Source organism: Natrix helvetica (genome assembly GCF_964273705.1).
Source record: "Natrix helvetica genome assembly, chromosome: 2".
Lineage (NCBI taxonomy): Eukaryota > Metazoa > Chordata > Lepidosauria > Squamata > Natricidae > Natrix > Natrix helvetica.
In genome coordinates, this window is record NC_138552.1 from 137,440,507 (window position 1) to 137,467,012 (window position 26,506).

Below are 26,506 nucleotides of genomic sequence, written 5' to 3' on the forward strand. Positions count from 1 at the left end.
TGGACAAACATTTGACCAAGTATTTTTCTCTCTGTGTGTCTTGCTGTTGTCTCACTTGCTCATCTGTTTCATTTGTACATCTATCTCCCTAAATTCTCATTCCTTCTCACTCTCTTTCTCCCCTGTCTTTAGTGCACCCTCTCTCTGACTCTCACTGTGTCCTATGCTCTTTTGTTCTTTTTTTTTACTCTATCCCTTCCTTACTTTTTAAATTCATTCACCCATCTCTTTTGCTTCCTCTCACTCTGATGCTCATGCTCTTACTCATGCTTTTGCTCTCTGTTTCACTTTGATGGGGAGCTGTTGACCAGCCTTGGACAGGGGAACTCTAACCTTCAACTGGTGTGGTCCACTGCATGAACCATTGGCCATTTGTGACCTTTTTTTACACCTGTTTAAACTCATGTTGATAAGGAGCCTGTGTAATGTGTGGCTGGTGGTTTATGAAGCTCAAACAAGGCTTTATGTGGATAAATGCCTGGTGCTTGATCACTCCAAAACAACCATGGAGGGAAGTCACACTTTCAATCTTGCAGAGGAGAGGCAGAGTTGGAGAAGATGGATATTTTTATATTGGATCAGACAAAAAAATGAAGCTGGGCAGACTTGGCTATGTGGCAGGTATGAGAGGAAAGATTCTTCATGCAGATGTTTCTTTCAAGCTGATATTAAGGAGCTGGCTAGATCAAATGGATTTTGAGTACAGTTCATCCCAAGGCAAACTATTAAGCAAGATTTTAAGAAATGAAGCCTTTCGCTTACAACAGTCCATTTACTGTCAGTATCATGAATACACAGATGCGTGTTTCAGCATCAGAAATCTTCCAAAAATGCCTTTGAAATGACCACCCTGTCTTAGCTTATAAGTCTGAATCAAATCTCAACCCTGCCATTAATGGAAAATGGTGCTTTTTTAAATGTATGTGTGGATTGGGTTAGTTAAATTGGATTTCTCTGTGGACAAATGGTTAAGAATGTTCAGTCTGTGTTTTGAGTTTGTAACACAGGAATAAAAATGTCCAGACCGCAGACGATGGGTGTGCCACACATTCAGTGATGCCATTTAGGCAGTTCCCAGGATATGATAAAAAATTGGCAGCATTGAGGCAGGTTTGGAAATCACAATCAGTTAATGAATATCTCAGCTAACACTGCTTAAGGTTCAGCAAGGAATGTGTTTGCTCATAAATGTACTAACTGTCAAAGACACAGAAGTAAGTTGCAGGAGAACATTGCATCGAGCTCACATATTTTAACCTGCCAAGAATTGAGAAATAGTTCAGTTCTTCATGGATATCTATTGAATCCTTTATGCCTTCTGTACCTTTTGCATTCAAGAAATGATACTTGAGACTCTGGGATGGCTACATGGGAAAGCTCCCACACTTGCATTTTCTTCTGGAAATTCTGGGGGCACGAGGCCCCACAGACCATACCACTTGGTCAGTTCCCATCCAACTACTTTCTGATTGGTGGGGTTGTTGGTTCCAAACATGGATACTTAATCCATGTAATATGGCTTCTTTTCTTCTAATGTGTAGAGTTTTACTCTGTTGTGCCACATGATCCAAATGCTTTCCTCCCAGGTAGCACTTGTGTGAATCCCATCATGTTATGATGAAGAACAATTCTTTGAAGCAGCCTGCCCCCCCCACCATCCGATCAGCATATTGATTACAACTGCAAGTACCTTATGCGGTGTAGCCATGTGGGTTGAAGATCCCTTTTGTAGGGAATCTACTGGATGTTATACATAAAGCATCCTCTTTTTAAAAAAATGGAGGCAGCATGAAAATGGTAGGGGAAAAATCGGTCTTAAAAGAACCTGATGGAATGGAAAGCTGCTCAAAGGTTGATCCAGGTCATCCCTTCCTAAACCTCTGTAGACAGATGTGTTGGAACACACCTCTAATTATCTCTAGTCAATGTGATTGGAGAAGGCTGAGGGACAGTTTGATGAAATCTGGGACCATGTGTATTTTATTGGGGAGTAGAGACAGTGTTCCTAGATTGATTTTCTTTCATCTATGGGCCCTCCATAGCCTAAAAGTGACCTTAGATTTTAATGACTAGCATATTTTCACATTAAGCTGTCTCTATTAAGGGCCCTGGATGCTGCTTGCACCCATTTCCCACTGGATCATCCAGCCATGATTAAGAAAGAAAAAAGGCTATATGTTAAATATCCCATTGTTTCTCTTTGTTATGGCTATAGAACAGTGGTTCTCAGCCTTCCCAATGCCGTGACTCTTTAATACAATTCCTCATGTTGTGGTGACCCCCAACCATAAAATTGGTGTCTCGGTTCCTAAGACCATTGAAAATATGTGTTTTCCGATGTTCTTAAGCGACCCCTTTGAAAGGGTCGTTCGACCCCCAAAGGGGTCCCGACCCACAGATTGAGAATCACTGCTATAGAAGGACAATTTAATAGTGAGACCATGTAGTATGGTGGTAAAAAAAAATCAGGCAAAAGCAATTAAGATGTAAGGTCCACACCTCACATAATTAGTAAACTGGCTGTTCATAATCATAAGCAATGGGTGAAACTAATCAAGGAGAGAAGCAACTAGAACTAAGGAGAAATTTCCTGACAGAACAATTGATCAGTGGAACAACTTGCCTCTAGAAGTTGTAAATGCTCCAACACTGGAAGCCTTTAAGAAGTGATTGGATAACCGTTTGTCTGAAATGATAAAGGGGTTTCCTGCCTAAACAGGGTTGGACTAGAAGATCTCCAAGGTCCCTTCCAACTGTTCTGTTCTGTTCCATTCCATTCCATTCATCATTTAGCCTGATCTACTTTCTAAGGCTGTTATTTCCTTGAATCTCTGGAGATAACAAGGAACAGTATATACTGAATAATAGCCAACATTACTACATCCCCCACAGGATATCCCCTTATGCAAGATCTGTCACTTGTTTGAAGAATTAGGTTCCATTCTTCTATCTGTTATTTTGGAAAGCCCCTTCCCCTGACCTCTCTGTGCCAACCGTTTAGTTTTATTTGGGCTCGTGGATATTGTAAAAGCACATGAGTGACCACTGAGTTTTTCCAAGGATAAGACCCCCTTGTCTAAAAATGAGAAGTGTAGCCAGGGTCAGAATAAGTGAAAGGCATCCTCAGATTTATTGTCTAAGTATGTGGAATGGAGAAATTACACTTACTTGGTGGAAATAACATCATACATGTGTTTGGAGCCAGGGAAGCAATATTGTTACTTAATATTTTTCCCCGCTTAAGAACATTGCACCATTAGTTCATTTCTTCACCCCTTGGATTGTGTCTTACCATTTGGCACTATAAGGTGGATGCAGCACTGTCCAAATGTTGTAAACACATATTTGAACTTCATAGGGATTGGCCTGACCTTGAGGTTTCTGAGTTGCTGCAGTCTGGATTCTGCTGGCTTTGCTAGGTGAAAACGTGGGGCAACAAGATTGTATTTCTGGTTACATCCACTGATGATGCAAAACAGCCAATGTGTCTATTTCCATATAGTGTATAAAATGATGGAGCCAATTGTGCAAGCTGTTTGGCACAATGCTTTGCAGAATTAGTTTAATTCTTCATGTGATGTGCTGGGGCAGTAAATCCCACATTTCTCTGAACGTTACTGAGCTTACAACATTTAGCATGCCCTGTTAGCAAGTGGTTAGATAACAGGAATTGCACTGCACTGAGATCTGGAAAACCATCAGGTCTCCACCCCTGATATAGTCCCAAAACAAGTGATTAAAAAAGTGATCCAGCTGTACTTTTGGAAATAAGTTGCAGGGAAGTTATCACAACTTGAAGCACGATTGTAAAATTTTCTTGCTGTTTATGTTTGCAAATCACATCCACAAAAGGGCAGAAATCTACCCCATTCATGAAGACAGAGACTGGGCAAATTAGTTTAACCAGGTATTGGAAAAGCGGTATTTCCTATATGAGGGCATGTTTAAATATGTTGTGACAAATGTTGGGTTTGTGTGCAGATAACCACTTTCCCCCCATTGTGTTTCAAGTATGAAAGCCATTTGTGATCATGAGTAGCTCACAGAATTTCTTGCCTTTGTGGTTAATAAGAAAAATTGCTATAAGGATTTTTTTAAATAGTAAGCTGAGAGGTTGACCTATATACCTTTGAACTTCATATATTGTTCTTCATATATTCTGTTCTATGTCCTATTCTGTTTCTCATATATACTGAAGAACAGAATATTGTTCTTCATAATCGGTGTTTCTGTGTCCTGGGATCCATCCCTGAATGAAAAGAAAATTAAAATGTAAGTCAATAAATATACATTCTAGTCCTATGCCAATACTTAATTCAGAACTTTCCTATTGTCATGAAGCCTGTAATTTTGCCTAGCATGTTCTGATTAGGCATGGTGGAACACATCTCTATTGTCGAAGGTACAATCTAGGTCAGGGGTGTCAAACTCAAAGCCCGCTGGCTGGATCCAGCCCACGGGTTACTTAGACCTAGCCCACAGGGCCACCCTGGAAACAGCAAAGGACCGGCCTGCAGTGCCTCTGCCAGCGAAAATGGAGCTCGGAGGGGGGGGGGCCTGTGCGCAGCCCAGCTGGGCCCTGTTTTAGGCCACGATGCCTCCTGCATCCCTCTGCCAGCAAAAAAGGAGCTCTCTTTTCGTTGGCAGAGATCTAGCAAAACAAACTAAAAACAAAACAAAAGGAAGGAAAAAGAAGTAAAGAGGGGAAGAAGAAGAAAGAAGGAAGAGTGAAGGAAAAAGAAGGAAGGAAGGAGATTATAATGAGAGTGTGTGAGGGTCTCAGGGAAGTCCTGACTTAGCACTTGCCACCACAGGTGCCCCCGACATGAATGACGTCAAGCTGGCCATGCCCACCCTTGGTCACGCACACTGACCATGCCCCCTGGCCAAGCCCTCACCCCTGAGGTCAAAAACAACCCTGATGCAGCCCTCAATGAAATCGAGTGACACCCCTGATCTAGGTCCTCAATTGACCACTCACTCCCCCCTCCAAACGACTGCAGCTTCTCCTAGGCAGGGAGCCTGAATTTATGGGAGCGTTTATCAGAAGCAATTCCTAATAGACACCTGGCTCTAGAACTTGGAGGGCTTGGCCTTCCGTTAGGCAGCATCGATGGTTGCTTCATATACTAAAGAGGCTGGTGCAATGACAACAATGCCATGTGGCCTGCTCTGTGCCCTTTAATCCTTAAAAGACTCCAACATTTTTGTTATCTAAATTGCAATTTCCTTACAAAGATAGGAGCTTTATTTTTTCTGGACTTCTAGTTTTAACACTGCCTATGTTATGATTTGCACTCTACTCTGTGATTTGCTTAAAAACTATTATGGGTACGTCTAGAAAGATATTATTTGACCCCTTTAAGTTCTTGGCAGGACTGGCTCTCTTTTTAGTGGAAATTCAGTTGTTTTTCCTCATTGAAGGCATATTTGGAAAACCTTGGGATGGAAGTTTAAACTTGATCCTTATTCTCAGGATCTCCATTCTCACGACACATGACACTTTTTGGATACTACTCAATTGAAAATTGCAAGAAAATCTTTTTTTTTCCCCCTGAGTCCTTGGGCAAAAAGTGGTATTAATTCTTTAGGTTTGCTCATTGTAAATGAATCTATTAAATCATCTGCTGTTTTGCCAGAGCAATTTAAACAATGGCATTATATTAAATTAACGGTCCTCTCAGCTGTACAATTTCAACCTGATGCATTGGCAGTATCTGAATCCCTAAATATTATTAGTGAAAGGAGTTTTGGGAGATTCTCAATTTACAATTCATGTTTATATACAATTAAAGAATAATAAATCAGATATTGGTAATCTGCAAGAATTTGGGAACAGAATGTCCCATGTTAACAAATCAATGGAAGTGGGTTTTAAAGAATGTTAAATATGTTTCCTACAATATTAGAGTATGCAAAATTCTACAAAAGTTTCCCTTTTTAAAAATATTTATTGGACTCCTCAGAGGATGTTCAGAAAAAGGTTCATTGTCAAACCTCATTATGCTCTAGGTGAAGGGGATTTTGACATAGGACTGGAGCATGTTCCACAGTTTTTCTGTTTTGATTATCAGGAATTTAATAGGCCTAAGTTTGTAAATACGATTTAGCAGATGGAAATAAGTGGTTAGGAGATGTGAACATGGTGTTGAACTACACAATAACAATTTGGAATTTATCAATTTATAACAAGTTTATTGTTCTTGGAGTATATCAAAATAGTTCGCTTTGTTATGATGGAAATATATTGTTACTCCAGTTTTAAAATGTTAGCTGTGCTCGCCCTCTTATCTGTGTGTAGACAATATCATTTAATGAAAGTTTAAAGTTTAATCAGCTATTTAAAAATAGCTGCTTTCTTTCTTTAATGTATTGCGTAATGTAGTATATGTATTTTTCTCCCTTTTATTTTTTAGATTGTTGCGTTGTGTTCGTCTTCTTTTTTATACATAAATAACACAAGTCATTAAGCAACAATAATAACCTATCCCTGTGCTTCTGTAGACTCTGTATGGGGAACATCCCAATACCTTTTCTTTGAAAGAAGGGGTTCAGGGCATGCTGAAGAACTGAATAAACAGTGCCACTTTTCCAGCCCAGTTTATTCTTACATGCTTTCCAGTTTTTTTTTTTTTAAAAGAGACATGCTGAGAGAGAGAGAGAGAAATATCAACTCAGGAATAAATAGGTACTTTGTATATTATGGAGGATTTCAGGTAGAATTTTGGAGCAGACATGGAGCTTCTAACATTAGACTATTCACATTCTGCCTGGCCACTGTGTGAAGTTACACAATTAACTCTTTGCGGTTTAAAAAAACCAACAACACAGGACTCCCTGGGACACACTCGGTCTTACACAGACACACATGCACGCACAATTGCACCACTAACCTTGTAAATCCTGAAATGACCTTAAGAAAATAATGTGGGGATTTAATCCTCCTTGGTGATTTCTATCTGTGAATTTTTTTGAAGGTTGCCAACCTTTTTGGGGGGGTACTTTAGGTCAATTTGATGTTGCTGAAGCATTGCAACATAGACTTGCTGCACTCCTTGTATAGGGTAAAAGTTTGGTTAGTAGTTTCCACTCATTGCAACCCAAAAATGTGTAATTTATCTTGAAGCGTCAGAAATCAATTCCTTTGTAAGTATGTGTATGTATGTATGTATGTATGTATGTATGTATGTATGTATGTATGTATAAAGATAGATAGATATATAGAGATAGAGATATATCTTCTTGGGAATCTTTCTGTTTTTAAGAAATGGTCTCATGAAAGAAGCAACAACTCATATGAACTCTTTTTCTTTAGAAGTAAGCCAGTAAAAACACTCTGTGTTGCCAAAACAGTGTTGCTTTCTCCAGTTTTAAAGTTTTATTATAAGGTAAAAATATAGAAGATTTGCTTCGGCGCAATAGATCAATGCCCCCCAACTTTTTGGGCAATAGAGACCAGTTCCACGGGAAGAGGTTTTTCCGCGGCCTGGAGGGGTTTGCATGCTGCCCATGGATGGGGCTTTGCCTGCTTGCGTGGCCCACTTGCTGACATGCTATGGCCTGGTGCCGGTCCATGGCCTGGGGGGTTGGGGATCCTGCAATAGATTACAAAACTAATCCAACATCAACCTTTTGCTTTACATTTAACAACATTTCAAGCCATTTCTTCAATTACAAAATCATTCTAATCTTCAAAATCTAAAATCAAAATTTCATTTCCCCCCCCAGTTTTGAGCAAAAGTCCAGAAACAATTTCCAAGTAGAGATAAAATTAGATGAATTATTTTCTTTAATTAAAACACTCCATTTTGCCATCTTCACTAACAGCATCACCTGTTGCCTTCTCATCCTTACAAATGCCCTCAAATTATAGCTATTTAACAAATATTTTTTTAAAAAAACTATCAGGTAGTATATGGCCTAAAATTTAAATTTAATTCAAGCAACTCTATCACAGTTTTTGTGAATTGAACATGTCCAGCCATCTCATGATAGGGTGTGATGAGAAATATAACTGTTAAAATGAGAAAAATCCTATGAAACTATCCATTTTGTTTTTTCTATCAGTTTTACTATGTCTCAGTATATTTTTATGAGTTAATTAACTAATTTGCTTTTTTAAAAAGAAAATGCACAAAATATATATTTATGTTCATTTTTCCATTTATAAGCTATTTCCAAATATATACATTTTAGAAAGAATTTCCAATAATATTTTGCAAACTACACATTTGTGCATGTCCGTCTATCCATCCATCCATCCATCCATCCATCCATCCATCCATCCATCCATCCATCCATTCATATCTATCTATCTATCATCTATCTATCTATCTATCTATCTATCTATCTATCTATCTATCTATCTATCTATCTATCTATCTATCTATCATCTATCTATCATCTCTCTATTTCAATATAGTGTTTTCCTGTGGAGTATCAAATTTCATTGCAAAGCTCGGATAAGTGCTTATTTCAAAGCATTATGAATGTTTAGTTTTTCTGTGAATTTAACATTTACATTCAAATAGAACCAAATATTTTGTTCCTATTATACTGTACATTAACTAACAACTGTGCTATTTTTTTTAAAAAAATCCCACTTTCTAGCTTTTAGCACTTTTCCCCTAGTTCAGTAGTTTTTAGTGTTAGCCAAAGCAAATGTTTGCTTAATTTCTTATTGCTTTTTATAAAAGGTTCTTAAAGCCAATTGCTTTTTATGGGCAAACATGAGATACATATACATCTTTCCTTGTTCTGGTAACCCCATGGGATTGTTCTCTTTCTGATCTCAAAATTCTAGAATCTAGTGCTATGTTACACAGTATGCTGAATGTCAACATACCCATACACATGTGGGGGTACTAAATGCCCAAATAAATAACCTGATTGCACTCTTCTGATAAAAGGAAAAGTGCTTCTGAAACTTAAAATGCTATGACAGATTATGTTGGGCTGATTAAATGCTACGTTCAATGGTGCTTGGGTATTCACCTGACATGTTCTGTTGTATTTTCAAGAAATGTGGGAAAACAAGTATGTCTATTTTACCAGGCAAATATTGAAAAGTGACCCACAGTGTGTGGCCTTCCCCTCCAATTTGACACCGTAATCTCAGCTGGCCATTGTGACATGAATTACTGGTTTCTGCTATGTCTCCTTTGACCTATTCCATGCTGTGTCATGAATTACAGCACCCAACCTTAATCTGACATCCTCCCGGGTTGTCTTTTTTGAATCTCTAGACAGTATGGCCAACTCTCCAATCTTTTTTGACTGTGCCAAAATAATAATAATAATAATCACAAAATTTCAGGCCCTAAAGATTTCTAATAGGCAAACACATCCAAAGATCAATAAGCAATATTCCAACTATCTGTAACATGGATTGTGATAGGTGAAAGGCAGATATTTGCTTTGTGTTTCATTCTTTAATTCTATTTTTTAGAACCACAACTATGCCTGCCTCTCTTCTTCGGCAACAGCAACTCTGATAGATTATGGTGTGGTACCATAATATTGATATCACAGCCTTATTCATTTACTTGGGGTATAAGCATGCTGCGATGTTATCAGAAGAAGGCAAAGCGACATCAAGTATTTTTCTTTTTGAAAATTTTCATTCAGTCAAAACAGTAGAAGCAAATAAGCAATTCTTTGAGAAACCATGATACAGTGTGAAAGAAAAGAAGTTTAGCAAGTGGACGCCTGGAATTAAAATCTAAGACTGAATCCATTTAAATCATCTGAAACAAAGATATTATATAATATATTCATTACCTATAGCTGGCTGAGAAGGGCATAAAGACAGCCATTAGTTGGCCTCTTAATTAAAGCCATTTATTATGACTGTTTTATTTTATTTTATTTCTAATGGCTCTAAAAGCCGCAGTAACTTAACAACTGCAGTGATTCAATTAATAGCTATGGCAAGAAAGGTCGTAAAATGGGGTAAAACTCACTTAACAACTGTCTCTCTTAGCAATAGAAATTTTGGGCTTAATTGTGGTCATAAGTTGAGGAATACTAATACTAATACTAATAATATGCTTGATAGCTTCCCATATTCTCAAAGCTTATGCTCTATTAACTATGAGAATTACACAGATTGTTTTGTGAATAGGCATTTCTTCTGTAAAAATAGTTATGATGGTAGATGGGAAAAGAAGTTTGTTCATAAACCTGCCCTTGTTTTTTTGTATTTTTTTACATATTTCCATAGCTATTCACAGCTGTTGTTTGATGTTTTACAATTAAGCCTATTGTATACAACTAACTGAATTTTCCAGGATGGATCAGGTTTCAAAGTTTGTGTAGTAACACAATCCTGCTGTGGCCTGAATAGCATTCTGTTAGAGTGTATCAAGAGAATATGTGGAAGGAGCCTTTGTAAAAGGTATTTTTATGGGCTCACAGTTTTAAAAGAAGTCAATTAAAAAAAAGAGTGACGAAAAAAGAACTCATGGATCAATATTCTGATATGACTTCTACAGAAATGCAGGATTTTTCTTTTAATATGTAGGAAGTATTAATAGTTAAAATTACAAGATGGAGCATATTCCTGGTGTTGTTTAATTCACAGTATACTTAGTTCAAATGTGATAAAATAAAGCAAAGGTTAGAATAATTGTTTTGAATGTCATTCCAATTCAGAGAGGACCTGTCAGCTTCTCTCCATCCTCTAAAGGTGCCCTTGTATTTCTGTCCCATCTCATATTTCTAAATTCTGGCAGCTGAAGGGAGGTTTGTCCCAACAGTCAGCTTCTTCTTCCTGTTCAATTTCAGTTTCATTTCCTAAGTGCTTTTTACTTAGATTGCATTAACAAAGACTTTTCAAGGGAATGTCATTGAATTTTACTTACCCAAAAGCACTCCAATCAATGATGTAGCAAAGCAACTCAAATTGGCTCCAAAGAGAATCAATCAACAGTGATGAGAAATTTTCAAGTAGGATGATATTGCATATCAAAATTCCAAACAATTGTTAAGGGGATGGTGTTACTGCCAAAGACTAATTGATTCAGGAAAATGGAGTCCAGTTATTCTAGTATGTTGTCAGATACAATACTCCTTGAAATGTTCTCCAAGTTTACAATCAATTGGATCCTCATCTAATGTGCATTAGATTCATGTTATTGATGCTTACTGGAAGGATTTTTCGGAGTGCAGTGATGAAAATTTGGATATTGTATATGTCATAGGTATGTTTAGATATTATAAATATAAATGTAGCTGTCCAAGACGAAACATAATGAAAAGTGTGATGAGAATGTTGAAGACTGATAACTCTGCAAAGGTTGTTGGTGCAATTGATGTGATGTTAGCTATGTAGTTCGTTTAATGTGCATATGAATATAAAGTTCATGCATAATTATTACAAGAATGCCATTATAATTCTCTTATAAAAAGGAAAAGGTATGTATAAACATACCTTTAAGAATCCCTGGGAAAGCATTGCAGAATCTGACAGAAAAGATATGAGATGTAACAACGAGTAAATATTTGAGAGCAAGGTATAGATTTTTGCTCTACAGCAGTTCACTGAGAAACATATGAATGGGCAAAGAGAAGTTTATTGTTATTTAGAGAATGTATATCAGAAAGCGAATAAGCTTCTATTATGGAATGCATTAGATAAATATGGAGTTGAGGGATCGTGCTGAATTTGGTATGTGATGAAAATAACGAATTTATTAGGATAAAATGAACATTTAATAAATGGTTATTTAAATAAATGTGTAATTTAATTACACTTTCCATCCAATTGTGCCTAGTGATATAGCTCAGAAGTTCCAGCGATTAAGGAAGGAAGGAAGGAAGGAAAGAGGGAGGGAAGGAAGGAAGGAAGGAAAGAAAGAAAGAAAGAAAGAAAGAAAAAGAAAGAAAGAAAGAAAGAAAGAAAGAAAGAAAGAAAGCAGGCAGGCACATGAAAGTCATGGCTAGATGGTGTTGATGACATTCTGAAAAAAAGCTGAGAAATTTAAAGACAAAAGGAAATCGGTGAGGCAGGTGAAAACAAGGAAGGTCTGCAGTGAAAAGAAATGGAAATATATTAGTGCACTGTGTTGATGTAAACTAGATTTTTGTTGCCTGCCTTTAATTTCTGTGGTTCACTACTTCTCATTCTTTGCCACGACTTTGCATAACAATAGCTACCTTAAAAAGAAATAGTAAGATGCATGTATAAGTATTGAATAAGAACCTTAGTTGGATGCTGATGGAGACCTTTTTTTAACTGGATCGTTTTAACTGAAGATACTCAAGTCTAAAGCAGTTATTTTGCAAGGGAAGCTTGCTACATTTTAATGATCCCTTTTAACTTCATCCTTTCTTTGGAACTGAATGTAGCATTCAATGCTATTTGCCCTTTTGTAGGAAACAAGGCATGATGTGAAAATCTCCCATCATCTAATTCTGAAAAGATCACAAAATCTAACTCTGTTGCTTGACTTTCCTGCACCAATCATATGTTGGCTGTTTGTGCCACATGTGCCATTAAATTATAGAAGCTGATATACATGATTTGAGGTAGATCTGCAAGAGGTTTCTTTTTTAGATTTAGTGGTTCTTTTGTAGTTGCAAAAAATGGTGTCCTTGTGTCGTTACCATTTTCCAAGAAGATGTTCTATGCTCACAAGGTCCTATTTCTTGTCATTTAATTTCTCCGTCTCTCACAATCTGAAGTTTTCATTGGTTGGGTTCTGAAACTTCTGGTACCCCAAGAAACCTGGCAGATTGAATTCTGTAATTTAAGGGTACCATCTAAGATGCATGATTGCTGTGTCTGAGTATTGTCAAATTAACTTCACAAGTTGTGTTCACCTAACCACTGCCCCCCCCCCCATTTTATTTAATCTGAGCAAATTGCTTCGACTCTGTTCCTTTTATCCCATTTCTGCTTCTTGTCTTCATTCTTAACCACTGCTGGCTTGTGCCTAACCTATACCTGTGGCTAATACCGTGCTGAAATCTCTCCTCTAATTCCCCATTATTTTCCTTCTCTGCAAAACAAGATTCTGTTTTCATTACCTCATTCTCAGGGTAGAACGAACTTGCTGTTGGTTACCGAAGGCGGACTGCTATTTTCTGTTCCTCATTTGCCTGCCAAGCTGCAGATTCCCAGGATGCCCTGGCTTCCTGGTGTGAAAAAACACCGTAGAGGTGTTTCCTCGTGAGACCGTCCATCTGGATTTAACTGAAGTGTGGGAAATCGCTAAAGCTGCAAAAAAAAAAAAAAAAAAACCATACAATGGAAAAAAAAGAACGTTCTCTTTCATGATCTCATAACTATGTTGTGCAAAAAATTTCACACCTTCCCACCTCTTCCCAGAATTTCAACTATTTTTTCCCCCATCACACTAAATAAAACAATACTAATCTGATCTTTCATTGTCAGATGCTTGGCCTTTTTCCTGCTTCTGGCTCTGCGCTTCAACACTTTTGTCTTCTGCAAAAATCAACTGTACCTGTTTTGCACCATATTCCTTTCTGTGTTTAAAAAGCTAGAAAGAGATGATGGCCGAAGGCTTCATCTCATTCTGTTAACTGAAAGTTAGCATAAGAGTAATTTCCAATGCCACTAGGAAGACATATAAATCAAGAAAACCTATGATCTGTGTCAACTTCCTAACTGTCTAGAACAGTGATGGTGAACCTATGCCATGCATGCTATGGGTGGCATGCAGAGCCCTCTCTGTGGGCATGCCAGTTGTTGTCCCAGCCCAGCTCCACTGCACATACACATGCGCCTCCCGCTGGCCAGCTTGTCCTGCCACACATGTGTAGGGGTGGGCGCATGCAAGGAATGGGTGCATGCAGGTGTGGGGGTGGGGTGAATGCATGGGGATGCTCACATTGCATTTTGGGGCCTTGTGCAGTGCCCCTGCACCCTGTTTTGGGCCTAGAAATCCTCCTGCACCAACCTGGAAGCCAAAAATGGGTGAGGGGGGACAGGGTGCATGCATGGCGGCAGGGGAGCACGGAGTGGTCGTGCGTGCATTTGCGGTGGTGGGATGCACATGGGGCCAGGGGTTGTTCCTCTCTCTCAGATGGAAGAGACACACACAAATATACGGGTTACTATTTGTATGCCTATGGTAGTTAGAAATGTGTCATTGTTAAATAGGATCTCTCTAGCCCTGTGATGGCAAACCTATAGCACGCGTCCCACAGGTGGCACACAGAGCCCTCTTTGCGGGCATGCCAGCCGTTGCCCCCTCCCAGCTCCAACGCACATGCGCGCACATTTCCTGCCAGACAGCTGGTCTTTGGGTCTCTGCCACGCAGGTCCAGGGGGTGGAATGCATCTGGGGGATGCACATGCACATGCATGGGGGGAGCACTCACATTGCATTTTAGGACCTCACATAGCATCCCCGTGCCCTGTTTTGGCTTCCAGATTGGTGCAGGAGGCCTTCCAGGGCCAAAGCACAGCACGGACATGGCACATGCGCCCCCCCCCCCCGCATCCCATTTTGGGCCTGGAAAGCCCCTTGCACCAACCTAGAAGCCAAAAATGGGCAACAGGAGTGGGGTGCATGTGTGAGGGGGCTGGGGAGTATGAGGGGTTGCGCATTGCATTATGGGTATTGATGCACACTGTGACACTCGCACGCTTTCGGCATGCAACGAAAGAAAGGTTAGCCGTCTCTGATTCAATCAGCAACCTCAACCCAGCAGTTTGCTGATTAAGGTTGCTGCAGTTAAGATTGGAAACGAAAATGGTAGCAAATAATCTGTTATTTTTCAAGACACACCTGAAAAAAAATAAAAGAACTCAGGAAGTGGCTTTGCAAATTTTCTAATTGACAGAGTGGAAATCTGCCCAAACCATGAAAACAAAATAGTGATTACCCTACTTTCCAGACGATGGAAAGAGACATCTTAGATATTTCATGTTGACGTTGCTGAGATAATTTTATATGTTTGGAAGGTCATAAAGGAAATAATTGCTATTAGGCTGGTTGCAGTGTCTGGAAGTTAAAAGAAGTGTTTTTGGAGTATTAAAGAGACACGTTTGAAACCAGAAAGAGGCCTAATTTTTAGAAATGAATCTCCTTTAAAAGCAGTGACAGCTGAACCCTTTTTATATACTTTACATTATTAAATGCTTTGTAGTATAAGCCAAGCCAAATGGTTTGTGTGAAGGCCACACTCAGATTCCTATTCATTTGTTGAAAGCATTGCTATCCTTTTGCAGCTAATGAAAATAAAATATTCATTGTATTCAAGGCTACCTAGGATTACCATTTTGACCGCTTATGCATTCTTAAGAGAAAATGTGACATTAAAAAAAGGGGGGACAAATGAGGATAGAGCTTTGCATAGCACTCATATATATGTATGTGCATTTGTTTCTTCTGTGCAATTTTGGCAAGAATATAAAAAAATGTAGGAGATTTCAGCATCCTTCTCAGGTCCGCCTAGGATTGTTGTGGGGAAAAAGGAGAGGAGGAAGTACCTTGAGTCTGGAACAAAAGATGGGATACAAATAAAAGTTTGATAGATTTTAAAAATTGGGGGAGAGGCACTTATGACTTTGCATGTTCTTTCTCCTGCACAATAGCAGGCATATATTTCATCATAAATGAGTGGTGTTTCTTTCCCAAATTACTTGTAATCATTAGGCTCATCCAGAAATAAGGTTCTGTTTGCTTTCGTATGGAGTTGCTCTGGTTTTTTGCTGGGCATATAGTAGGTATATAGTAGATTGGATTTCCTTGAGTTCGCAACATGGTGATGTCAAAAGGATCAGGAATAGACTTTCTGGGGGCCAAGGGGATGCACTACTGGATGCCAACATAAGGCTTGAGTTGGGCTACCTGTAGCTTCCTGGCACTGTCATTCAACACTGTGTGCCCTTAGCTTCATGGAAGGTGTGCTCTTAGCTTTCATATGGAATGAAAAGGAGCTTCAAACTAGTAACCTCTTCTCCAACAGAGAACTTGATGGGGTTCTGGAGACCAAGGGCATGCCAACCCTCCAAGGTAGTCCAGAGAAGAAACCAAAACCACAACTATCAACACTACCCTTAGTTAGGTTATCAATACAAAATATTGCAACTCTGAAGATACTTCTCCTATTTCCTGCCTTTACTTTCCAGAGAACTTGGAAAATTCTTTCTCCACTCCCATTCCTTCTGTGGACTGGGATGTCTCTTATCTGACTGTTACCCTAGCTCCGATGGCGAAACTATGCAGAGCCATCTCTCCGGGCACATGAGCCGTCACCCATTGCTCTTCCGGGTTCTGGTGCACCGGCCAGCTGGTGTTCACATACGTGGGAGTGCCGGAAACCGGAAGAGCAGCTGCTTGGCACACATGCACGTGCCAGGCGGCTGCTCTTCTGGTTTCTGTCATGCACATGTGCACTGGCCAGCTGGTCTTTGCATGCATGCATGTACGCATGCCAGAAACCAGAAGACCAAGTGGTTGGCGTGCATGTGCGCACTGGAAATGGGAAGAGCAGGCACCCGGCGGGCACATGCGCACCGGGCGGCTGCTCTTCTGGTTTGTGGCGAACACGGGTCTGCGCGCACTCCCGTTTCCGCACTTGGTGCTGAAAAGGTGAGCCGACACTGCCCTAACTGCAACTGTTCTTTCTCAAGGATATTCCCACAATTGTAGCCAGTCCTTCTCGAAATAAGTCAAATCAGCTTTAGCTCTTGCAGATTCCAATAGCCAGTACCAACCTTAATGTCTACGAGCTTCTGAACGTTGGTTAGACAAAATGCCGACTGTGCTACTCGGCATCTGCACGTTAAAAATGGCATCGTCCTTTATGGTTTGTTTCTTCTTCTTCTTGTTTTGAAAACTAGATGTTTGTTGCTGAAGAAAATGTGGATTTTCGGATACATGTGGAAAATCAGACGCGAGCAAGAGACGAGGTCAGCAGGAAGCAGCTCAGACTTTATCAGCTCTACAGCAGAACCAGTGGGAAGCATATCCAGGTGCTGGGAAGGCGGATTAGTGCCAAAGGAGAAGATGGAGACAAATATGGTAAGAGAATTTGCTTTTATCTGCTATTCTTTGGTGTGCCTAAAGCAGTGATGGCGAACCTTTTCGGCACCGAGTGCCCAAACTGGAACGCATGTGCATGCGTCAGAGCAACGAAAACTTAAAGACCACCTGGCTGGTGCACACATGCCTGTTTTCTGGCCATTTCATGCTGTTTTTTTGGCCCAAAACAGCCTGGAAATGGCCTGGATTTTTGGGGGCTTTTTTCAGGCCATTTCCAAGCCGTTTTCTGGTGCTCCTGCGCCCGCAAAGACCAGCTGGAAACCATGTGTGCTGGAAACCAGAAGAACAGCTGGCAACGGCGTGCCCGCCCACGGAGAGGGCTCTCCATGCCACTTCTGGCACGCCTACCATAGGTTCCCCATCACAGGCCATCGGCTTCTCTGATTGGTCAAACTTGAATAAAATAAGCCAAGACAATGGACATACAGTGACCCAGTACCAAAATGAGAGGACCAGAAAATGATTTTGCCTTATTCGTTGCTTAAATGGTCTAGGTAATTCCAATAATGGTTATTATACTTTTCACTATATTTCTTAGGTTTTTTTTTTTTAACTGTTATTCTTTTCTGAAAGGAATTGTCTTTCCTTTTGTAAAAAGAATTCCTCATGATAATACTATGGAGTAAACGATAGTAAATGAGAGGCTCGTTCATTGAAAGTCCTCTAGGGAACTTTGTGACTAACTAAAAGGGGTTAAACAAAGGATCATCTTTTGGAAAACAAGCATCTGATCTGGAAGTAGCTCTTCCATGACTGTTCTGAGTAGATGGCACTACTTGTTTCAACCTACCTAAATTTGGGGTGAATGGGAAAATCACCACTTGCTGGTCATTGTCTTTCAACTTCTCAGATTCTCCATTGGAACAGCATGCCCCCCAAATTTCTAACATAAGAAAATGGTATGGTAGAAGAAGTTCATAGTAAAAGTCCATCTATTATTCATGATTGGTTGTTGAAAAACGGAAGGAAAAAAAGAGAGACCAGATTCATCCCTTTAGTTCCAGTGGGATACGAGGCAGAGATGAATAAAATACAGTAATGTTTACTTTGATGTCTTGCCGGGTCCATCTATTATGAATAGATTTTCAACTCAGAAAATTAGAACTCAAAAATGTTAACCTATTCTTCCTGTTCTACAGGTAGTCCTTGACTTATTACTACAATTGAGACCAGAATACTGGTTGTTAAGTTGTTGCAGCCATTAAGCAGGTATATGACCTGGCTTGATTTTGCAACCATTTGTATGATGGCTGTTAAGTGAGTCACCATGGTTGCAGCTGTAGTAGAAAACATCAAAAAAGTTACAAATTGTGATCATGAATTTGCAGGATGCTGCAACTGGCCATAAATACAAGCTGGTTGCCAAAAACCCAAAATTCAGTCATGTGACCACAAGAATGTGGGTAGTCATAACTTTGGGGATGTATCATAAATAGCTTTTTTGCAATCTTTCACAACTTGTTGGTTGTTAAGTGACTAATCGTTAAGCAATGACCACCTGTATTGGTTCCTAACTTTGCAAATTAAAGATAAGTGGACCAACTCCCGAGCTTGTTGCCCAGTGTCTTTCATTGCTCTCAGCTGAGTGATATACATCAAGGCACTGAAGTAGTTCAGCTTAGTCAAAGAGGCACCTTGGGAATGGTAATATTCTAGATTGCACACAAAACCATTTCTCTGCTGCATGATAATTACTAAGGCATCACGGATGTAGGATAGATTTAGGACCCAACTATATTTTGTGTTATACAAATTTTGTGTCATACATATATGTATACATATGTGTATATGGTAGGGGTGTGGGCAAAATTTTGTGTTATACAGGTAGTCCTCGACTTACAACAGTTCATTTAGTGACTGCTCCAAGTTACAAGGGCACTGAAAAAAGGGACTTATGACCGTTTTTTGCAGTTACGACCTTTGCAGCATCCCTGTGATCATGTGATCAAAACTTGGCTACTTGGCAACTGACTCCTATTTGTGACTGTTGCTGTGTCCCAAGGTCGTGTGATCACTTTTTATGACCTTCCTATAAGCAAAGTCAATGGGGAAGCTAGATTCACTTCACAACCGAGTTACTAACTTAACAACTGCAGGGATTCACTTAACAACTGAGGCAGGAAAAGTCATAAAATGGAGCAAAACCCACTTAACAAATGTCTCACTTAGCAACAGAGATTTTGGGCTCAATTGTGGACGTAATTCGAGGACTACCTGCACCTATGTCTATATGGCAGGGCTGGGCAATCTATGCCTCCTGAGTCTCCTGAGCCCCTAAGATTATCTATCTCCTGAGCCCCTAAGATTATCTAGTTGAGATATGGTAGCATACTGCTGGCATAGGGTAGTACTATTTTAGTTCAAACAGATAAGATGATACATGGGGTCCATACTGTACTTCACTAGGTCATTTTCAAATCCATTGGCTGCATTGGTATAGCATATTAATCTTAGTTACCTTTTACCCTCAAGTTCAAGAGTTTTTCTGCGACTCTGCATTTTGTCAATAGAGGCCTGAAAATTCTGGCCTGTAGAAAATTCTCCAGGTGATCCTGCAGCTCTGAATGTTCAGGAAAATTTTAGAAAATGTGGACTTGCTATGGCGCAGTTGCTCATTTTTTAGTGTTTGGAAGAAGAATGAACAAGCGAGAAAAGACTGAGGGTTTATGCTTGCTGCTCTAGCAAAACATGTACTGACCATATTTTTTGGAATGTAAGACACACCGGAGTATAAGACACACCAAGGTAAGAAGCAAATTTTTAAAAAAGGTTTGTGCACTCTGCAGACCTCCCAAACCCTCTGCACACCTCATTTTTTGTGAAAAACGGGGCATGCAGAGAGTTTGAGAGGTCTGCAAAGTGCTCCAGGGGGCTGGGGAGGGAGGGCAAAAATGAGCAAAAAACGGCCCATTTTTTGTGAAAACAGTCCCGTTTTTTGCCTAAAAAAGGGCATGCATAGCCTTTAGGAGGCTTGTAGAGTGCTCCTGGGGGCTTGTGGGGTGGTGGTGAGCAAAAGCAGTCTATTTTCTGCTCATTTTTTCCCTCCCCAGTCCCCAGGAACACTTTGAGGGCCTCCCAAACCATCTGCATGCCCATTTTGTTGACGGGATTTGGGAGGCTAAAAATGCTGCATTCAGTGTATAAGATGCACCCAGATTTTCACCCTCTTTTTTTGGGGGGGGGGGCAAAAAGGTGCATCTTATACTCTGAAAAATACGGTATTTATATAGGATGTATGTCAAGGAAATCTATACATGCTGGACACAATACAGTCCTGACAGCCCTAGATTGCTAACTTATTCTGTTCAATGCTTATGTGTCTGTACTAGCTTCACACCAATTAACTAGTGGTGATTGGGTTGCTGCCTCTTCTGGCCTCCTCCATTGACCTTGCCTTGGCTTGCCTCATGTCATGATGCCTCGTGTCTGGTCAGGACCAATGCCAGCTTCCATTTTCCACACATGCAAATACAGCTAGTTTCCCCCCCCCCCACTGAAGTGGTACCTATTTATCTATTCACAACATTGCATACTTTCAAACTACTGAATGGGCAGGAACTAGGGATCGAGTGACAGGAGCTCACACCATCTCATGAAACTGGGCTCGAACTGCTGGAATGCAGAACATTTCTGGCCAGCAGTTCCAATGCCATTAAGTCACTGTGCCATCGTTTCCCCTAGCAAAACATTTAAGATTGTCTACTTGAATTCCGTTCAAACTGAAATTGGGGTAGGTCTGCATACTGTTTAGGTTTCAGATTGGGGGCTGATAGAAAACATGGCTAGGAAAACAGCTCTATTTCACTTGGCCTGATGTAGAGGATGCTGATTTTAACTGAAGCCAAAATTGATATTCAAAAATCCATGCCTCCAATGACATACATAAGGTATTTGTCACATTTTAAAAAACAGAACTGACATAATTCAAATATGGTAGGCTGTAGGAGTAAAACGGAGTGGAGGATTTATTATAGTGTGGTCCTTTACACTGAAAAAAAAATAAAGTACTCATAATTTTTGTGAGAGTTTGATCTTGAGTTGAGTAAGTTCAACATTTAAAAAATGATGCTACACTTAAACGATTAGGATTTATTTAGAAACATTAAAAAAATCTTTTGCCATCAGCCGGACATGGAACATCTTTGTTGTAGATTTGATTCTGAATTCTAAACAGAAAACATTACAACAATATATTGAACTGAGTAGTGTAATCATTTTGATAGATAGCTTTAAAACTAGGATCCATTTAATTGGTTATTAATCAGGCTATGTCTAGACTGATAATGTGAAAGATTCTCCAAATATTTCATAGTGGTGAGATGCTGAGTATTCCTGAAGTGCTTTTAGATCATGGAGAATGGAGAGAAGGGATTACGTCTGGACAGGTTACTTAAAAAGTAGCTGCCTATTCATCAACTAGATTTAAATCTTGCAATTCTGTACAATGCTTTTCCCACTTGACTATAACAATGTGAAGTGGTTGACTAATTCTCTTGCACACACTGACTTTTAAAAAGGAAAAGGGTGGGAAATGGAAGGTAAAAGATTCACATTACATGGTATCTCACACTGATGGAATAGATAGGAGAGGCAGCCGCATGTAAGCTGAAACACTGGATTTTCAGCACACAAAAGCAAGAGGACATTCTATACTGTTTGTTCTCTCTTTGTGTGCAGTTCATTTACAGGGCTGGTCTTGCTTGGGGTAGAAAAAGGCTTTATTTGTGTTTCATGGCTGGGAGATTCTATTTCAAAGTATGGGACTTGCCTGGTATGTTGAAAGGTAATGTTAATGTTTCCTGCGTGCCAGGCAGCATTGTGCTATGCACAGCCGAACTCTGGATTTGAATGGTTTCCTGAGAGCAAAAACAAGGGGCAAATGATAAATTATAGAGAGGTGACATTCACATAATATAGGACAGAATGCAGAGGTGAAATTGACTGATTTGGAATTCTGGATAATGTGTTTGATCAGATCCAAGCTGTAGCTCAGAAGGGAGCATATGTTTTGCATGCAGGAGATCTCTGGTTTACTCTCAGTATATCTAGTTACAGTAAACAATACTGAAGCTGATGGGCCAGTTTACTAAGGTAGTGCAAGGCAGTTTTCTATGAAGTACTTGTACTCAGATATTATAACTAATTGGCTTCTTAACTGAACACTTAGGTGCTAAATGATGGTTTTTGCTGTTATGTGGAATAGAATGTATGGTTTCCTAGCTCTCAGGGTTTTCTCCCCCCATATCTTGCTGGGGAATAGCAGAATTTTAAATTCATCTTTTTTGAGCATTAGTGCAAGACATCTATGGAGGTTCTCAGTCATCCAGGTCATGGTTGTCTCAAGTGTTGTTGTTCTTTTTCAAAAAAGCAAACTGGACTGTTTTTTCCCCCCCTTGGAAGACCTTTTGCTTCTCATCCAAGAAGCTTCTTCAGTTCCAAAAGTGCTTTTTTCAAAATAAGCTTTTTGGATGAGAAGCAAAACGTCTTCAAGGAAAAAACCAAGTCCAATTTTTTTTTTTGAAAAAAAGCACTGATAGGATTTGTTAGATATTAACATATATCGCAGCAAGTCTCCTCTCTGGTCCGCCGCTATGGCGGGAAACAGGTATCGCTCTGATTGGTCGAGAGGCATACCCGATCCCTATAAAAGGGGAACCCTCAGACCACAGAGCAAGCTGGATCACTACTACTACTAATAAAGAGCTTATAAGTCACTACGTGTCCGCAGTCTGTTCTCTCGTTGCCCGAATCCAACATTGGCGACGAAGGTGGGATCGAGAGACAGATAGGACGAAGAAAGCTACTTCAGAATCTCAGGATTCGATCCAGCCCAGGAATTCGGCAGAAATTCTGGCAGCCATCTCAGGACACCGCAGCGCGGCAAATTCAAACGAAGAGAAGATGGCGATGCACACTCCCCCCGCTCCATTCGACCCGACGAACGACGAATGGGAGGCTTTCATGATTCGTTTCGAGTGTTTTCTCGAAGCGAACGAATACACGGGGATAACCGATACCCGAAAGAAAAACATCTTCCTTGGCTACTGTGGGCGAGAAGTTTTCAACACGGCCAGAGACCTCTCAGCGCCTACTCCGATACAAGCGGTATCATGGACGGTGCTGCAACAGACTCTACAGACTCATTACGCGCCAAAACCTTCCCGCCACGTTTGCCGCCAGGAATTCAACACGCAGAACCAGAAGGCGGGAGAATCAATCAACCAATATGTTGCAGCCCTACGTAAAGCAGCAACTCACTGCGAGTTCAGGGATCTGGACGAGCATATCCTGGCAAGATTTATCTGTGGGTTAAGGGACATTTCGCTACAAAAAAGGCTGTTGGCAAACCCAAATTTAACCCTACAAATAGCGCTAAACGAAGCAAGGGCATCCGAGTCAGCGGAGAAATCATCGGAAACCATACAACGCGGATTCAACGTAAGCCAGCCAGCACCCAGACACACCAGAGTCCACTACGAGGACACCAACCCCGACTATGAGGATCCCGAGTTCGAGGACAGTCACCTGATGCGGAGCAGTCACATGAGGCCTGGGGGGAGACCCGGATTCCGTTTGCCACCCTGCGCAAGCTGCGGAGGGAACCACCCCCGGTCTACCTGTCGGTTCAGGAACGTTGTTTGTTCACACTGCAACAAACTTGGGCACATCGCACGAGTGTGCAGGAGCAAAGTCCCTGCCTCCTCAAGGCAGCCTCCAATGTACCGCCAACAGAAGTCCAACCCAGGAGCTTGGCGAAATCAAAAAGGGCGCCCAGAGAGAAATACACGAGAGTTTACCCAGAGAGACAATTCCCAAAGAGCTGAAAGGGCGTATTCCCAGAGAGATTACACACAAAGAGCTGAGAGAGCGTTCTACCAGGACGCTCAACGAGAGTATTGCCAGGATACCGATGCAGAGATAGAGTTGACCCAGAGAGAGGAATTGCGAACCTATCTCACCACAATAAGTCAGGTCCGCACCAAGCAGCCTAAAAAGCTGAAAGTCACAGTCCTCTTGGAGGGCTCTCCTTGCGAGCTGGAAGTTGACACAGGATCGTCCCTGACGATCATTTCATGGGCCTCCATGAAAAAGGCTATCCCTAGCCTCAAAAAGAGCCAACTACGTGCACCAGACATCCTGCTACGAGACTACCAGGGGAACCGAGTCCCCATCGTGGGCCAAGGCACGTTCCAAATTCGTTTCAAGGACATCGTAGCCCAGCTGCCCGTGACCATCGCCAGCGCGCCGTTACAGAACCTTCTAGGACTAGACTGGTTTGAAGCCCTGGGGTTAGAAGTCACCGGGATCAACGCCGTTGAGAACAGCAGCGCTGAACAAATTTTTAAGGAGTTCGAGGATGTGTTCAGCCCCGTTCTTGGTAAGTATGTGGGTAAACCTATCTCATTCAATTTAGACCCAAAAGTGGCGCCAATCCGACTTAAACCGAGACGAGTGCCTTTTGCACTCCGCCCAAAAATTGATAAAGAGATCGATAAATTAGTAGAGCAAGGAATCCTTGAGCCGGTGGATCACGCGTGCTGGGAAACTCCCATTGTGACCCCAGTCAAACCAGACGGGTCAGTCCGCATCTGCGCGGACTATAAATGCACAATTAATGTCGCGCTACAACAAAGCGCATATCCTGTGCCAGTAGTGCAACACTTATTGCACTCGTTGGGGCCAGGAAAGATATTTGCTAAACTAGACATGGCACAAGCTTACCAGCAATTGCCCGTGGATAGCGCCACAGCGGAGGCCCAAACTATAGTGACGCACAGAGGAGCATTTAAATGCAACCGGTTACAATTCGGTGTGAGTATTGCCCCAGGTCTGTTCCAGAGCGTCATGGAACGGCTTTTGCAAGGGATACCGGGAGTCGTCCCCTATTTCGACGACATCTTGGTGTCCGCTGCAAACGAGGAGCAACTATTAAAAAGAGTCAGAACTGTTTTGGCCAGAATCAGAGAGAAGGGTCTCCGCTTCAAAAAAGAGAAATGCCAAATTAACGTGCCTAGCGTAGAATTCCTGGGATATAGAATCGATGGTCAGGGAATACACCCCACTTCAAAGAAAATTAAGGCGATCCAGGACGCCCCCACACCACGAAATCAGACCGAGTTGCAGGCCTTCCTCGGACTACTTAACTTCTACAGCGTTTTTCTGAGACAGAAGGCGACCGTTGCTGAGCCATTACATCGACTACTCCAAAAGAAAGCAACATGGAGATGGGGACGATCCGAAGCAGCAGCTTTTGCCGCAGTCAAACTCCTGCTCACCACCGACTCACTGCTAGTGCAATACAGCCAGACGCTACCACTGGTATTAACCTGCGATGCATCCCCATTCGGCGTCGTCGCAGTCCTCAGCCACAGGATGCCAAATGGGAACGAAGCACCCATCGCTTTCTACTCCAGGACTCTTTCGTCGGCCGAGAGGAATTACAGCCAGATGGACAGGGAAGCGTTAGCTGCTGTGGCTGGAGTTAAACGTTTCCACGAATACCTCTACGGCCGCAATTTCAAACTAATTACAGATCATAAACCGCTGTTGGGACTTTTGGGGGGAAACCGCCCCACACCAGTCTCCCTTTCTCCACGCATGACCAGGTGGACTGTTTTCCTGGCTGCGTACTCATACAAGCTGATATATCGACCGGGCTCCACTCTAGGACATGCAGACGCACTCAGCCATTGCCCACTCCCGGATCTTTTGCCAGACCCCACTCCCGAAGTACCGGTTCTGTTAATTGACTGTTTGGACTCAGGACCGGTTTCTTCCTGCAACGTTGCCAGATTCTCTTCTAGGGACAATGTAATAAAGCAAGTTCAAACCTGGGTTTGGACGGGGTGGCCGAAGGGAAACGTGGGCCCGGAATTCTAACTGTTTTGGACAAAACGGGATGAACTTTCAGTGTTACAAGGTTGTTTATTGTGGGGGGATCGAGTTGTTATTCCTTATGCGTTACGAAGAAATGTGTTAGAAGCGTTACATGTTGGGCATCCGGGGATCGTTAGAATGAAGGCGTTAGCAAGAAGTTACATTTGGTGGCCAAACATGGACAAAGAGATAGAGGAATGGGTGGCCACTTGTGATCCGTGCCAAGAATCTAGACCAGCACCCCCTGAAGCACCCGCCACCGAATGGGAGAAGCCTAAAGCACCCTGGTCGCGAATACACATCGATTTCGCAGGGCCAATCCAAGGTCAGACCTTTCTTATAGTTGTGGATGCATACTCCAAATGGCTAGAAGTAGTCCTAATGACTTCAACCACGGCAGAGGCAGTCATTAAGGTGCTACGGCGACTTTTCGCCACTCATGGCCTGCCCGACCTCCTGGTTTCCGATAACGGGCCCCAGTTCACGGCCATGCAATTTGAAACGTATTTAGCAGGTCAGGGAATTCGGCATGCCCTCGTCGCGCCATTCCATCCGGCATCAAACGGACAGGCGGAGAGAATAGTGCGATCTGCAAAGGAGGCCCTCGCTAG

At 41.4% G+C, this 26,506-nt stretch overlaps 1 protein-coding gene across 2 annotated transcripts in view; it reads left to right on the forward strand.

Annotated features, from left to right (window-relative positions):
• FGF18 (fibroblast growth factor 18) overlaps positions 1 to 26,506 on the forward strand; it is a 152,420-nt gene that overhangs the window by 45,957 nt on the left and 79,957 nt on the right. For both annotated transcript variants that reach the window (XM_081944688.1, XM_081944689.1), the window contains one exon: positions 16,817 to 16,997. In XM_081944688.1, the coding sequence (XP_081800814.1) occupies positions 16,817 to 16,997 (181 nt within the window). The remainder of the gene's footprint in view (positions 1 to 16,816; positions 16,998 to 26,506) is intronic.